This window comes from Lepisosteus oculatus, chromosome 25 (assembly GCF_040954835.1).
Source record: "Lepisosteus oculatus isolate fLepOcu1 chromosome 25, fLepOcu1.hap2, whole genome shotgun sequence".
Taxonomy (NCBI): Eukaryota; Metazoa; Chordata; class Actinopteri; order Semionotiformes; family Lepisosteidae; genus Lepisosteus; species Lepisosteus oculatus.
In genome coordinates, this window is record NC_090720.1 from 10,555,165 (window position 1) to 10,572,612 (window position 17,448).

At 39.1% G+C, this 17,448-nt stretch overlaps 1 protein-coding gene across 2 annotated transcripts in view; it reads left to right on the forward strand.

Moving 5' to 3' along the window:
- vwa5b1 (von Willebrand factor A domain containing 5B1) overlaps nucleotides 1-17,448 on the forward strand; it is an 85,642-nt gene that overhangs the window by 15,617 nt on the left and 52,577 nt on the right. For both annotated transcript variants that reach the window (XM_006641908.3, XM_069183624.1), the window contains 6 exons: nucleotides 642-803; nucleotides 3,010-3,229; nucleotides 4,116-4,270; nucleotides 6,201-6,332; nucleotides 9,060-9,184; nucleotides 14,612-14,788. In XM_006641908.3, coding sequence (XP_006641971.2) covers nucleotides 642-803; nucleotides 3,010-3,229; nucleotides 4,116-4,270; nucleotides 6,201-6,332; nucleotides 9,060-9,184; nucleotides 14,612-14,788 — 971 coding nt within the window. The remainder of the gene's footprint in view (nucleotides 1-641; nucleotides 804-3,009; nucleotides 3,230-4,115; nucleotides 4,271-6,200; nucleotides 6,333-9,059; nucleotides 9,185-14,611; nucleotides 14,789-17,448) is intronic.

Consider the following 17,448-nt stretch of genomic DNA (forward strand, 5'->3'; position numbering starts at 1 on the left):
CTTGTCTTGGAGAAAGACTGAGGGAGCACTACGATAACCATGAGTCTTGGATTTCCTGATATTGAAGATTTCCTTCAAATGCTTAGAAATCTTCCTGGATCTTTCTCCAACTGTATGTCAATTTACAATTTACTGCCAAAGGTTTTCAGATAACTCTCCATTTGTCCCAGTATCAGCGTGCTGGTAAAGAAAGGAACCTGTTCAACCTTGTATTCTCTCTAAGACTGTTCACCTGCAATCCAGGCTTTTCCGGATATAGGCACCGCATCTTATTAAACGGACATTTCTAGCAGCTGATAGGAAACAAATTTGCTTTGATTGAGTAATTTTGGAGTTTTATACCAAAAATTGACAGATAAATCACATAGAAACAATTATAAAAATCAATTTTTCCCATCACCTTCAAAGACAATGGTAAAATAGTTTTATATTTATAGTCCTATTTTGGTTTTAAGAAATTTAGGCACCCTATATGTACATTTCCATTACAGCATGTGAACGAGAATAGTACGTTTCTTCACATCCTTCTATAAATAGTATTTAAACATACTCCGGGACTGAGAGCTTCTGACCTGTCAAATAGTTGTTTAGGAAGACCCGAGACAGTTTCAGATTTGCCCACTCCCTCTCCTGTTTTTCAGGTCTCTTCATCTACCCGCTGGATGAATGCTCTACAGTGGTGGGCTTCGAAGCCATGATATCCAGTCGAATAGTCACGGTGCAAATTAAAGACAAAGCCAAAATTGATGACTGCTACTTCGACTGCTGTACAGTGGCCAATGGGACGTTCCAAAACGGCAGTGGTAATGTCTTAAAAGATTCATTTCTAGATTAGAGGGCACAGGTTCAAGACACAGTGACTGAAACTTTAATTCCCACAGATTATGAGAAGATTAACACTACACTGAAAATAGAAAAAATGAAAAATGTAACTCCTAGTTGTCTGCAGGAGGGGATATTAACCTTTATAACTGCAGAGCAGGAGAGGTGCTCATGGGAGTTTCCCCACTGAGCCCACAGTCAGTGTCCTGTGATTGTTGTTTTGTCTTCTGCTGTTTGCCCACTGCACAGCTGGGTTTCTGAAGCTTGGTACCCACTGTTTCAACAGGAATTGTAACGTTTTAAAGGTGATGATGCCACAAACTGTGACTTGGGTACAGGATGGAGAAATAATATTTAAAAAAAAGCTTTATATAAAAAGGCACACAAATGACTTTGTGTCCCTTGAATCTGAGTAAAGACTGGAGCTTTCACTGGAGTTCTATTACTTGATTTCGGAGACATGCCAAGAGTTGCCATGAGTTACTGTCAATAAGAAGATTTAATTTTACTTTCTAATCATGCACTTGAAGATCTCCCTTCCTATACAGAAATTAAATGTAAAGATATACACTGGCAAATGTAAAGTTTGCTATAAATATGGTACATGCTGAAAAGATCATGAAAAGCTGAAATATATTAATGGCAATACTTTATGAGCAGACACTACAACGACACTGACACATACACTATGACATATATACATATATACATACATTTCCCCACGGGATTAATAAAGTATGATCTATTTATATATAAGACATACTGTATATTCCATTAGTTCGTTTATACATGAATCACCCTAATCTCTAGTTTTCATTGATCTATGGCTTGATGAAGGTCACCTCAAGATCTCTCCTTGAACTGTCTTCTGCTAAAATAGTCGCAACCTTTTGAATTATAAAAACACTTTTTGCAAACTGCAAATATTTTACTGGCAAGAAAGGAGGTTGTCCCCCTCACATTTTGTCATGTCTTTGAGTGGGGGGGAGATGGATTCTCCACACAATTATTTCTCGGTGGGGTTTTTCTTAAATTTTCCTTGCTTTTACATTGTGTTCTGCTGTGTTCCGGTACTACCGGTTTCTAAATGAGCAGAGACTCTTTATCTGTACTTGAATGCAAAATACATGTACTGTCAAGAAACTGAACAACTGGATTTTATGTGCACATGTAGGTCATGTAGACTAGACTGTCTGGGTACAAACTGGACAAACTGTCCATCTTAAGTGTAGGGAAACTTGGACAAAGAGTTGTAGAAAAAATATTTAAAGAATGAGATTTTACTCTCGTGAGTTCGTTTCTGATACAAAAGTTACTTTTTTTCTTTTTTCTTTACTCTAGCTGTAGGGAACAAAAGTAAAAACATTGCACACAACAGAATCACCTTCTTATGCACAACCATTTCAAGACTCCAGATGTTTTGGAGTAGTTAAAACACAGGAAAGCAAAGGAATGTAACCATTCTCTAATGGTATCAGAACTTCCAAAAAGCCACAAAATGAAAAGAGGCCATACAGCCAATAATAATTCATGAGGAATGAAAGCAGTCTAAGACTGTGTGACGGCAGAACTGTTGATTGAATTAAGTGAAAACTTTTCCCTCTTGGCAGGTTAAGATAGAGAGGCCAGGACCCCAATGCTTAGAGAAAACATGACCAAGGGGATAGCTGTAAAGGTGGATATGGAGTGGAGGAGGGATGTGAAAATGAACGAGGAAGAGGAGAGGGTGACGTGTAGTATACGTGTTCACTGAGGCCATTACAACAGGATTAGTTGTGAGTTGCAGCTGCTGAGCTTATTTAGTTCGACTGCCTTCACCCCTCCTGAACTTAAGCTAGAACTAAATTTATCTTGTTTGATTTGTGCATACAGTAAGTCCTCTATTGCCTGTACTGGGATCAAACCACCATAGACAAAAAGCCCTTGAGCCCACCTGGTCTGGGAGGTGGAAATTCAGGGAGCTCTTGGAGGACAGCCATGCAAAAATGGAGAGAAGAATGGAGAGGAAATGGAGAGAAAAATGATGTCCACACAAACACCCCAAGCAGCAATCAAACCCAGGAGTGTGGGGCTGTGAGGCAGCAGTACTAACCATGCTCTATGTCTCCATGCAGCCTTTATAACAAGGGATTCTATGACTCAATCTGAAGGGCACTCTTGCTCATGTGCTTTCTTTCTCCACACTAGGACACATCATGCTGGATGAGGACTTGGAGCGGACAGTGTTAGTTGTTAACCTGGGTATCATTCCCCCATTGGAGACAGTGACAGTGCTTGTGAGCACGTCCTCGGAGCTGATGGCCCTCCCCAGTGGAGCGATCCGGGTGACCTCCCCCCCAGTCTGCACCCCGAAAGTGCAGAGATCCATTAACGAAGAGCACAGCCACTCTCAGAACCCGACCAGAAAGTAAGCATCTTTAATATGCAAGGCAGCATTCGACCTATTCTCCAATGGCAGGGACTTCGGGGAAATATGTCAAAAATCAATTTTGCTAACATTATAATACAAACGTTCATCAAAAATAAATACTCCCCATGTGAGCAATTACTGCTATATCTATTTTGTGCATTCTGTCACACGCTTAATAATTTTCTCCAATAGCAGTTTTGCATCACTACCAGGGTTTTTCATATCTGTTTTGGAATTGTTCTCTATTACCATACACACCCCTCTGCTCTTTCTCAGTTCCCTGCTTAAACAAAGCTTGATATTAGAATTTTCAATAAGTTGTAAGTTGCACTTAGATAGCACTTTAAATTTTAGACTGACCAAGCACAAACGTGGAGTTTAGTCAAAGCTTTGGGGTTAGCTCTCTTGCTTTTATGATCAGTGAGGCTTTTAGGAACAGAAAGGGAACTTTAATGACTTAGTAATCAGGACTCCAGTTTAAACTTTCATCCAAAGCATGGCACTTCCTACATGACAACATCCCCTGATGCCATAATGGATCACTGGTTTGGAACTCCTGGTTCAGAGGGATGAGCATTATCTACTGGTGCAAAAGCACCTCTTACAGTATGCCAATTTTGCTTAGTTTCTGAGTGATCAGGCAACAAGGCAGCAATAGTACTGACAAAGACCACAGTCTACCCCCGAGTTTTTTAAACAGGTAAAGTCTAGGATGATTTTTGTTTTCTGATCGCAGAATTTTATCTTGAATCTCCTGAATATTTGACAATGCCCTTCCCCACGGAGCAGTATGGATAAACACATTTCTCATTTTGTACCACTGACACCTCTTGTGTCAGTGATGACCTAATGCTATTTCTTTTTCTTTCTTTCTCTTGTCCAGCAAGGATAGACATCATTGTGCCCTGGGTCCCCATGATCAGAGTACAGTAAACAGCCAGCTATGTCTTGCTTGGTTACTGGAAGAAGAGCCAATCAACTCCATTGATTATGAATTTAATTTTCAGCTGGAGATCAGAGGGCCCTGTCTCTTAGCAGGTCAGCAGAAAATGAAAAGTGTACCATTGCAAATTGAGCCTGATCCCATATCAGATTGTACAGACCCTGATGGTGTTTCAATCTAATGCCTCTTCCTTTGGAGAGCTGTTGTGTATTAATATATATTCCGTCTGGCTACCAGATGCCAAATTGCTTTCCTTCATTGCGATGCTGATGCTACATTTGTATTCCATAAATTTTATTTGGAGAATGAACACATTTGTCCGCTTTCTCATTCTTTAGCCTCCCCCAGCAATATAAAGTAGTCACTAATTTAGTAAGCTCACATAAAACCCACTGCTTGCCAAATAAACATGATTTGTATTTGGTATTATCTTTCTGGAAGACGAGCTGACACTAGTGGAATGAAAACCTGTTAGCTGAAGGAGTTCAACACTGTATCGCCGAATAGTCGGGTTACTCCAAATGCATTCTTGAATGAATGGATCCCCACATCAAGTGTGGCAAATGCAATACAATGTTAGGTACAACCACATTCATCATACCAGCAAGCCTCCACACACATTGTCTTTAGTCCTGCCCACCTACATGTAGGTCCTATCAGCATTCAGTAGAAACAGTCTACTACCCAGTGTATTATAACCTCAGATGTTCTCTGAGGCGCATGTTAACCCTGGATGATCAGATCCTTTTCCTACAGTTTATGGTCTAAAGTCATTATGATAATGTGCTGATTATTTTTTCCTGAAATTTCTTGCTCTGTAATCTCTGTAGTATAACTACAATCACACAGATGGATCAGATGGATGTGCATTAGGTTTTCTGGTTTCTCTGTGCTAATCTGCTGATTGTTGAAGCTGAACATGTAATTCTCAGGTCCCTTCTCTCATTACAGTCTGCCTTCAATCAGGCTGATAACAACTGACGCAAGGCATGGCTATATGTTTTCCCATTTTTGTGTAATTAATATAGTCTTTCTGAACCGCTTTTCATGCAGATTCTTAATCGGCTGCTTTCGCCAGTATGGATTCCAGTGAAATACCAGACATTGAGCATGTGGTATTTTTCTGAAACCATACAGTGAGAGGGTTTGGGAAGTAAAATAAAAATAAATAACATGACTTTCCAGCTGGCACAAAATGTAACAATTTACAATTTACAGCTTGTCCTCGATGGTGGTGGGTTGGCTAATATAAAAAATGAACATTTTAGAATTTTAAAATGTTCCCAGAGGGTTCAGTGTGCTTGCCACAGACAATCAGACATTTTTTTTTTGTGATTTATCCAAAATATAAATGATTTAAAAATATATAAACATAGGTCTTTAAAAGAAATTAATTGGAGGATGTTTTGTTAAAATTATTGTACAAATAATTGCAGATGTTACAGAATCCTAAAATATCAGATGATCACTAGCATTGCATTGTAGCATTGTGCCAATGTTATATTTTGGTTTTGACAACTTATAAAGTATGTTTTGACAACATCGCTTGAAGTCTATAAATGTGTATCACCATAATGTTTCTCCGTTGCAACTATTTATGACATTGACACATCGAAACCAGTATATTATCCAGTTAGGAATTTTGTGAATAACCTAAGGCCCTAGTGGATCCCTAAAAGGCTAAAGGCTTAGTGAACATTCAGTATATTATCAGCTAAATACGGTGTATTAGTCAGTACAATCAGAAACATAGTAAATAGAATAATAGTAATTTTGTAACACAACTAAAAGTATACGAATACAGGGAAGAAGATAACTTGAAGTTGTCCTAAATAGAGAAAGAAGAAAGTGACCACTTCTTGGATGCAGGAGATTCCAGTGAGTAGTGGAATGAACAATAGTGATCTCTTCCTTGGTGCTCCTGTACTAGGTGTTCAAAAATATATGATTTCAGGATGTATGGGTGACTGTCATGGTGGCTGTAACCTTCCCTGGTGCGTTGATGATGATTCTGCCTGTGTGCAGGTGTAGAGAGTCCGACTCACGCGATCCGGGCAGACGCAGACCCCTCAGCTCATTCTGCCACCAACATCGTCGTCACCCTGGCTGACAAATACACCTACGATCGCCCTGTTGAAATTATCATCTACCCAAGTGGTAGGTTTCTTCACTCTCTTTAATAACTTGGCAGTGTTTATTCGTGAAATCTATGATGTCTATTAAAAGACAAGTATCGACATTTCTTGATATTTTGATGCCCTTCATTACTTATCTGAATTTGGATGGGAGTAATCCTGATTTCAACGCTATGGTACTTGTTTTTTTCCTTTTCTCTATATCTGACCTTAATGTACTTATCTGTTATCCCCCTAATTTTCTTTCTTTCCTGTCTTCATCATTCTCCTTTTTGTATTATATCGACATTCAAATCTGGGATTGTCTGGCAGTGGTAGACCGCAGCAGGTTTATAAACTGGTCATCGACTCATTCCCTGTAATTGGATAGGATGATACCTTCAGCATAGCAACCTACTGTATGACCATACACAAGCTGTGTAACATCGGGTGTCACATTGAACCTTCTTTTGATTACAGCCTTGAGATGGCTCAAAGCAGCCAGTGCCCAATCCTGTACTTTTCAGCTGCATAGTAATCTCACTTCATTGTGGCATACCTCACTACAGTCTGTGCAATTCCAAGCCCTGAGCAGCCTGACAAAAGTCCTACACAAAATAATGTTTAGATAGATAAGGTGAGATAGGAGCACTGGATATGTAAGAAATATCAACTTTGAAGAATTTCTCTGTGCTAGTTCATGTACAGTAAACTAGTAAAGATCTGATATATAACACAATTGTATTATTAACTATTAGTCATCTTGAATAAAGACAAAAAAAAATGCATACATGATAATACATTGTGTGATTTCTGGAGATCTGTGCTCCAAATGAGGGAAATTGAACTTCAGTAAGGAAAATGAAGAATGCAAAGCAAATTATTGTGTCAGAGAATTAGAGAACAAAGCATTGACCAGTCAATTTTTTTTTCAAATCTCGCTGACTGATATTTTATTATTTTAAAGGGTAGAATATGTCAACTCAAATTACTGCAGCGCAAGGAAATATCAGTCTTAACATTTCCAACCTACTTTTAGAACAGAACGTCAACCTTTTGTTCAGTTCTTTGTGTGCTATCGTCAAGAAACCCAAACTCCCTGACTCCGCCCCGAATCCCTCTGGAACTTCCCTGATGTCTTGTCTTGCCAATGAGGTCTTGCAGCTTAGCATGGCGTCCCTGCCTATTTTTTGCTACAGCTAAGCAAGCTGTCTCTTTAAGGCAGACAGAATTTAATCCTCAGCTCCAGTATTGCCTTTCCTCAGGGCAGATCTGTTCTGCACATCACTGTAGATATAAACCACAGGTTCAGCAAAAGACCAATCAATATCTTGTAAAAGTTTCTCCTTCACAAATAGTTGAACCTTGGGTCAGTTCAATATGACTCATTTCTGAGGGTCAATGGTCCTGCTCCCACTGTGGTTATGATCACTGAGCAGTTCCATGCTTTGTCAGAGAGCTCTGCTGCACTATTATATGTGTGTAATACTTCTGATTCAATAAGACGAATGCAAAGATATAGTGTACAAAAAGGGGCATATAGAATGATAAAAATTATATGATGATTCTTATTTGTATAGAAAACTTAAGTGAAAACATCAGCCCGTATTCTATATCAGTAGCATCTGCTCAGAAGTAATTAAATGGCATAATGTCAATACTCCTTGAATGCTTGTGGATTGATTGAATGAAAGTTCTCCTCAGTTAAAAAAAAGGTTAAAACTTACAGGAAAAATACTGTGGGATGGTAATTACACCTTCTTCTTTCCAACCGGGTTCCTCTAGTGAGGTGAAATTGAAATTGAACTGAGACGAAAGCTAAAGAAACTTGACATATAACACATTGAAAATAGAAGAGGTGTTTGCCAAGGATTCTACCTAGTTTAATCTGGCAGAAAAAAAATAAAAGGCAGGAAATGCCTATGGTACTGAATTTCTGAACTTAATGTGGTTTAATTAAATTAGCCAACTGAACAGTAGGACATTCCACATTGCTGAACAAAAGATTTAGAAATTATACTTGAATTTACCCCCTGAAACAAGTTCCTTGATTTGTGTCATTTCACAGCTTGATGTTGCATTTCATGACAGATAGCGAAATGCAAAGAGAGAATACCAAAATACAGACAATGCTGAAGTAATGCCACAGCTGACAATGCAGGAGAAACTCTTTCAGAAATAAAACATCTGTGTTTCATCTTTTTTAGGGTTTAAGCAAAGGAATTTAGAGGTGGCCATTAAGAGATTTACAACAGTCTAATTAATCGTGCCTAAATCACAGGATTTGCGCACACACTGTGTCTTCTGTTTTTTTTAGTTCCAGCTGAACTCTTAATTACTGAATCTATTGAAGTACTGATTGAATTGTCTGTGCTACAAATTAGCATTAACCCTCTTCCATGTGCTGGGTTTCAGAATTCCTTAACTTACTGTAGGTGCGGTATATTGTTTCAATGACCAGTAAACTGGACTCTCAACAGTTGCATAATGCAAAGCTTAAGTTTTTGTGGCGGAGTAGTATGTCATGTAATGTGTATATGTACTGTATGTTACTAAAGTAAGAGTTTAAAGAGCACAAAACATTAAGAAGTTTGAACAAGTGAACACACTTGCACACTTGTGAGCCACACTGAACAAGTTACAAAAGTCCTTTTCTGATGCCTAGGGATGAGGGTACTAAGCAGTTAAACAGCTGCAATGAAAACAGGAGACACAGGAATCCGGACAGCCAGGGCCTAGAAACTCTGATCTCATTTGCCTGGATTTTCAGAGCCTCATATGCCTCACGTCCTCATAGAAGATGGGGATATGACACCAGAGGAGTATGATGAGCACCTGAAGGGGAGGAGTGACTTCATCAAGGGTGTGAAGAAGGACCCGAGCTGTGAAAAGAAAGTGAGTTTGTTTACGCTGTTTGTGTCCTGAAAGTCAGAGGCAGGTTTAAGCAGTAAGGCTTCAGTTCAGGTCTGGATGGGACCTGCAATCGAGAGATCTCTGGTTCACACCTAGCCTACCAGGATAGGATACTCCTGAGGCACACATCTTTTCTCCAAACAACAGTCACAGATATTGAGCTTTCTTCATGCACCCTCCCCAGACATTCCAACTTCCCTAGATACACCAAAGAGAATAGAACTTTAGGAGTTCAGCCGAATCCTAATCAATGTGCCCTAGAGCGAAAATTTATTGAAAGTGTGAGAAGTAGTAAAAGTTTTTTTGGATTTAACTCACATAATACCCCCGCCTTCAAGAGGAATGAGCCAGGGAGCTGCTTCAATGGTGAAGAAGTGGTGCTCAACAGGAGAGAGGTTAATTTGTAGGAATTTGACCTCCTTCCAGACTTCTGGTTAAAGACATGCCATACAGTATCTTGTCATACCCTCCCCCTGCATTTCTCCAGGAAATGTCATCCAGCTCTGCAGTGAAATAGATTTTTTTCAGCTTCATGAACCAAACTGTTCCATCAGGCAATTAACTAGGGACGACCAGACCGATGCAAGATGTTCTGGAGTCATCAATTAATAATGAGCACAAATTAAAAAGAAATATTGTAAACTACAGAAGGAGACAAACAAAAGAGTGATGGGTCTCTCTGCGACTTCGTTTCCTGCATTTAAACAAATCCAAAAGGAACTGATGAATTCATTTATTATTTTATTACATTTTGGAATAGACACTTCAAGTGCCTTATCAGCCAGCTCTGTCAGATTTTTGACGTGATTACCAAAGGGAGAAAGATTAGCACATACAGTAGGATGAATGATTTCCTATCTCTCACAATGTTTCGTTTTGTCTTATGTGACTTCACTGTTCACTGTTGTCACAGGCGAAAAAAAAATCACTGAAATAATCCATGACACTTTTACATGGAATAAAAAACTGTTGTAGCAGGAGGTTGATGGCAGTTATTAATGCTCTGGACCAAGAAGAAAATACAACATAGTACAGAGAAAGCTACAGAAAGCCACGCTGGTGGTGGTGGAGGGGAGTCCCCATTACCTGTAAAGCGCTTTGAGTGGAGTGTCCAGAAAAGCACTATATAAGTGTAAGCAATTAATTAATGACAGTACTGTGTATGTGTGAAAAAGGAACAACTTTTGTTAAAATGGAATTCACGAGGAAGGACAATGCCCAAGATCAAATCGTAATGAACTGTAGTAGAGCGAATATTTGGCTTAACCCGCTTGGCTGAGGGCCGACCTCCTGGCCACAGGACGAGGCCAGGTAACCAAGGGGCAGCTGCAGAGGTGGAGTTGGGGTGGAGGTGGGATGCAAAAGTCAGGCGCGAGGAAGAGGGATATCGCGTTTGGTATTTGTAGCGTTTGGTGGAGGAAGGATGAAGGGAGTGATTGCTAATTACTGGTGGCTGGGAATGATTGAAAGTGGTTGTTGTCATCCCTCCCGAACTTTCATTAAATAAACTCCATTAAAAATCTGTAATAAAAATTAATATATTCCATGAAATGAAATACATATGCACCTAGAAATGCTTTAAAGTGCATTAAAGTTCCTGTGTAACACCCTGTTATAATATAATTTCCCACTGTCTTCTTCCGTTTGAGCACTAAAGTCTTATTAACCAATTTTCAAACCACACATGACTATTTGCTTGAATGCCCCCTTCCTGTAATTTGGGACTATACAGTATCTTTTATAGATAATTTTTAAAATAATTTTACTTGGAAAATGTAGCACAAGAGGGTGGCTACATGATGTATTGCTGCCTCTGGGGCCCTGGGCTGTATTCTGGACTTGTGGTGCCATCTGTGGACAGCCTGTAGGATAGTTTGAAGGTGGATAGCTTGGAGCTGGTATATTCTCCCCATGTTCATGTGTATTTGCTCTGGGTGCCCCAGTTTCCTCACACAGGCTAAAGATATACTGGTAGGTTAAATTGGCTTCTGTGAAAATTGCCACTAAGCATAAGTAGTTGGTGTCAGTGTCTCTGAGTATTTTCCAATGCACTGGTGTCCATTCCAGGGTGTACTCTGCCTTGAGCCTGTTGTTTGACAACATAGAGCATCCATCACAACCCGGAATGGGAAGAAGCTGTTAGAAAATGGATTGTTGAACATACTACATTATTGTAACTTGGCAAAGCATTTGTAGCTTGATTTGAAAATTCTCTTGCCGACATATACAGTAGTGCTCTCAATGGTGTGGTTTGAAACCATTTAATAACTAGCTTTGCACAGGTGAAACACTAGTTTGGCATAAAAGGCAAGATACAGCCACAATAAATTCACGTCTCAGTAAATTCAGCAGGTCTTTGTAGTCTGAAACTTTGAACTTTGAAAGTATAGAAATCTTTGGTTTCTTAAGCCATTCCTTAGATTTCTTTATTTTACACAGACAGCACAGGCTTTATTTAGAGGGGGTTTTCTCACCTCTCTCTGGGAACAAAATAAAACAAATTACATGGTAGACTGCCTGTATAACTGATCTCTTTCTGAAGACTTAATATCCCTCTATCAACCATAAAAGAGTATCTATAGCAACCGTATAGAGCCCTGCAAAACAAGGCAGATATACATAAAATTACAGAACCGAGTTTGCTGCCTTCATCTGGTTTCCCTGGTTATCTGTAGATTGCTGTGGCAGGGCAGGGCTACAGTCTGGGCCGCCTGATCAAATTCATGTTAAAAATCATATCAATAGATGAAGTGTGAAGAAATTGTTTCAGATAGTCTATTTAACGATTTAAGAAATAGAGGTATACTCAGTTTGTTATTTTGCAGATTTCAAAGGAAGCATGAAATAAGGTATTTCCTGATAAAGTCATACTTAAGATAACTGTTATATAGATAATATATATATAACAGTTCTATATTAAAACATTATCATTATAATTATTATATAATATGATTGTTATGTAATTAAATAACATAAAAACACAAGACTCATTACAGGCTGGAGGAAACTCAGTTCAGCTAGCTCATCTGGCTAGTAACTGATTGATGATTAAGTATCTCTGCAGACAGCTTCTTGAATGAAGGCAGTGTATCAGCTTTGACAAGATGACCGGGTATCTTGTTCCAGACTCCCACAACCCTTTGTGTAGAAGCACTTCCCCATGTTTTTCACACCAGTCCTCTGGTTTGTGTTTTAATTTTCTTTAAGAAGAAGAAGTCCACTTTGCTAGCTTTGATATTGCATTTGAGGATTTTGGATACTTAAAATAAATTAGGTCTCCTTGTAGGCTTCTCTTTTCAAGATGAAAAATGCCTTTGGGCATTCAGTAAGTGTATAACATGCTGTAACCCCAAATCATCATAGGATTCCAGAGAACTTATATGTCTATTGGCGACCAATATTGCACTCAGCATTTTAGCCCTACCCACTGCCTCCCTATCTGTAATAAAATATTGCACAATACTATAAGAAAAGCCTATGCAAGAGGTTAATGGCAAGTACAAAACTGATTTATTTTACTTTAAAAATTGTTTTATTTAGTTTAGATTCCTAATCTAATAATCGTGGAGTTTGAACAGTAATCATGCAGTTTAAAACTAACAGATCAACATGTATTCTTCATATCACTTCCCCTCTCGTGGACAATATGAACATCCCAAAGTAACCACTGAGAGCAGCCGATTTATCTTAGCAGACCAGCTCAATTGATCCCTAGTAGTCTTTCAAGCTTAAGGAATATGACCTTGTCTAGCCCATTGACCTACTCTATATATAATACAAATGCATTTCTTCTTAGACATGCCAGTATGACCAGTCAATTTCAAGGTTAAGAGTTTTCTAATATATGGACTACATTACCAAGATGCATACTGGAGATGGGGAAACTGGGAATTTTCTGGGATACACTTAATCCTGTGATAGGTTCACTCACTATGCAAGAAAATAATGAGAACTAATGGGCTAATGGCCTGTTCTCATCATCGCCAGTTTTTATAAATAGGTGTGCCATTAACACAGAGGCATGGTATCCTAACATGAACAGAGACAATCAGCTGTTTTGAGCTCATAGCTGGGGAGGGGTTTAAATGTAGGAAATGCTTAGGAACAATCCAGTGATTTACAAATATGATTGGACTAGAATTGAGAAAAGTATCCTTGCTAGTGTAAAAGGCATACACTTCAAAACAAAAGGATTTCGTTTAAACATATAAAAAATCCTTTTAGAGTAAACAGCTAAAATGGCAATGGTTGTTCACCTCCAGACACGAACTGTCATTCCACCTGCTTGCTGTTACACCACACTCTACAAAGCAGGGAGCAGAGCACAGCTGCTGGCTGGCGGCCCTGACAGGACTGCAGTCTCATACAGTAGCTGTGTCAGTGTCCTACAGGGCTCCCAGACATCTCTGTTGAAAAACAAAAGAAGGGATCTCTGACTGAATTGAAGCCTACCCAATACCAGAGGATAAGTCAGCTGTCATCAAACCCTGAGAGACCCTGGTCACTAGTTTATGACTTGTTCTAGATCTGAACCAGCTCTTTTAGGAATAAATACGTCCAACAAGTGGTCTGTGAGGAATTCTTTACCAGTTAAGTCATCGGGGACCCAAACTACTGTACATTATTTACCGTCTACCCTTTATTGAATTATTGAAAATTTACATTTTACTTGTCTTTTTAAAAATGAATGAGATAATTAAAACGTGCAAGACTTTGCTTTACTTTTATTGCACATAGGACGGGGTTCTGTCTGACCCATTAGGTCAGATTAAAGATAAATGTCTGATAGGCTGCGATTCATCCACTGTACACAGATTCTGCTTCTTGAAAAGGTGAGTTCTGCTTGTTGCCTTTAAAAAATATTCACATGGGTATCTTATTGTGCCTACCCTTTTAATACTCCAGGAATCTAGGGGGGCTTTTCCTCCTGGAATGGATGTATCCTTGAATATCTTGTGAAGTATGGACAGGCCTGGTTCAGGTGTTATATTGAAGCTAATTTGGCTATTATTAAACTATTTAAGTTAGCGAACCTTTATTTTCTTAATCAGTTCATAAATCTCCAGTTGTGATCACACTGATCATCCATCATAGAGATAGAAGCAGCCTTAGTATTGGTTTAAAGCAAAATTCACTATAAGTAAACTCTACCAAGTTGTCCTCAGCTTGTGAAAATGGTTGGCTCTTACTGATGTCTGAACATTACTTAATGTGTTAGTAATTTATCATTTACTGACAATGTAGGGTGAATGGAAGATGTCTTCAACCTGGGTATTTGCACATGCTTAAATTCCAGCTAGCTCACCATTGAAAATGAATTGAATTTTGAATCCCACCACCCACTACATGCTTAAAAACAAAATCTTAAAAATCTGTCTTGTTGACTACTGCTGTGTTTGCAAATTTCAGGTTGAGATTATCCGAAAACGTCTCCACAAGGATATTCTCCATAACCCTGTCGTCATGCTCAACTTCTGCCCAGACTTGAAGGCCGTGCCTTCAGACCTGAAGAGGGTTCAGGGAGAATTTATTTTTCTCATCGACCGCAGTGGAAGCATGAGTGGGGTGAACATCAGTAGAGTGAAGGTAATGTTCATTTATTTTGTTACCCTCTTGTTCTCCGGAACTTTGCTCTGCAGTGGTTCGGGAACTGGGACCAGATTGTCTCAACACCAGCACATGTGAGGCTATGGACATCAACTAATGTCAAAATAAAAAGTAGTGGTTCAACATATTTCACCACGATGTGCTTTTCTACAGACTGGCAATTCTGAATAATGATGCCACTGATCAATTGGTAATTGTCTCAGTTACAGAGCTCTCAGACATCTGATGACTATAATTGGGATTAAACATCCTACATAATATCCAATTGTAGTAGTAGCTGTATGTTGTTGTTTCCACTATACAGAAGTAATCCTTTAGGATTTTTCCTGCAGACTTGTTACATACAGTATGGCTGACTTGGCTTGTGTTGTCAGTAGGTTGTGTTGCTGGATTGTGCTGGTGGTTGGTGACTAGTCACTCACATTGAGTGACTTCATGTTGTAATGTACCAGGTTGTAGCAAATCTTGGTCAACTTAGTCAACTACAGTAAGGGCAAATGTTCTATCATTGCATTAGTGCAAAAGTTTACACATTGTGTGGGTTGTGAGATGACTGAAGGGCTATGGTCTTAATAGTAAAAGTTTAAAACTGGTCTTGCTAGTAGTCAGTGCTGTCAAATGATAAAGGTAGATGTCTTTACTGTGGAATGTCGTGCAGCCAGTTAGATACATTCTTTTCTTACTTTTAAAAGTACAAAAGCACATTACCCAATTATCTTGTTCATCATCTTTCTTTCATTGTGCCAATAAAAAAATAAGCAGCTTGCCATTTGCTTTTACTTGAAGCAAATGAGGGCAGTTTAAAAGGGATAAAAGCCTTTATCTAGCAAGTAAAGGATGTTTTGCCTTGAAGTGTTAACTCTTTTGAAGGAGGGTGGTCAATATTTTTTGGCTCCGTTTCAGCAGTAAAGGAGTTAAACCCCAAAATACAGAGCTGTCTCTTTGTTCCCTCCTGCATGATCATTTGAGCTACAGCTTTCTTAGTTGATAAGAACTGAAGTCTTGGCAGGGCTCTTTGAAAAAAGAATTCCACGCCACATCTTTGAGTAATGACAGCTAGTCCCCTGTGTCAGATAAAAGCACTGAAAACTACAGTTCCATATTGGAAGAAAGCTCTGACAGATTTTAAAATGCTCCTACCTGGCTTTGAGATTGGTGATGGCTGACTGGCCCTATTTTGTGACTCACAGCTGGGCAGCAACTCAAACAAATTTTCAAAAGAATCTAATCTTCGAGTGAAGGTCACTGAAGTAACTAGTCATTTTAAAGGCTAAGGGGAACATAATAATATGATTATTTTCTTCTTCTTTAACCTCAAAACGAAGCTCCAAAGTAATGTCGTCACCAGCATGCCTTTTAAAATAATGAAAAAAATATGCAGCTTTAGTTGCAGTTTTAAAATCCTAGATTGCTGGAAGTAACAAAACAAGAAAGTCATGCTTAACACATCCATAAGAGTTTCCTGGGACATGATTCCCCTGTGACCCTGTACTGGGTGGATGTCCATAAGGATTGGACTTTTAGTTTTTAGCTCAGTTCTCCTATCTTAATTCTCCTATCTGAATTTGGCCTATTCGCTGTTACCATTGGAGCTGTGTGCTAAGCACATATGAGGTTTGTAGTAATTGGAAGAAAGTAATTTTAACTTGTGGATAGGACGTGCAGTGGCACTACCTTGGGAACAGCACAGCCCAAAAAAAACAGGCATAATTTATTACTGCTTTTGATCTTTAGGAGCTTTGAGCTGTCCTGCTGCTTTTCGGGGTGTGATTCCTGTCACTGGGAGCGCTTTCCAATCTTTCGCAGGCCTATCCATGATAAATCGTTTACTGACTCATGATTAAAGGAGTAGTTTTTTTTTTATGGTGCACTGTACCAGGAGAGATACCCCTCTGTAATAGTGTCAATTTCTCTTGTAGGCTTCCTTAGAGAATATTGCATTCTCATACTGGAAAGTTCTTCCTGTAATTTGTCGAGCTGTGCCCTTTTGGTTTGTGGGTTTTTCAAATACTGTATAGTAATGAAAGACATTGTGGGTTGCTGGATACTAGCAAGGTGGCACAGTGGTACTGTTGCTGAATTCTGGGGTCCTGGGTTGAATTCCAGTCCTGGGATGCTATCTGTGTGGAGTTTGTATGTTCTCTGTGCGTTTATGTGGGTTTCCTCTGGATGCTCCAGTTTCCTCCCACAGTCCAAAAATATACTAGTAGATTAACTGGTTTCCAGGCAATTTTGACCTGATGTGAGTGTGTTTCTACCTGTCTGCCCTGCAATGTACTGGTTGTCCGTCCAAACTCCTGACTGATTGTGTTTTGCCTGCTGAGGCTCAGTTCCCCTGCAACTCTGAGTTGGAAGAAGTGGTTAGAAATGGATGGATGGTAACTGGAAAGTTCAGTTGGGATGATATCGATTGAACTGGGAGTCAATTCAATTTGGATGTGATAGTCAGCTGTCATGTACTGGGTGATTGAAGTGAATACAGGAATGATGTGGTGTTTGAAGAACAGAGCAATTCTGACAATAATTCTTTCCTTGTAGTTTGGATAAAGGATGGGCTATAATGGAGGTGGACTGTTAGGTTGTGTATACTGTATGTCTTTTTTTGTGATTTTTGCTGTTATGGGTGTAATCATAGTGTC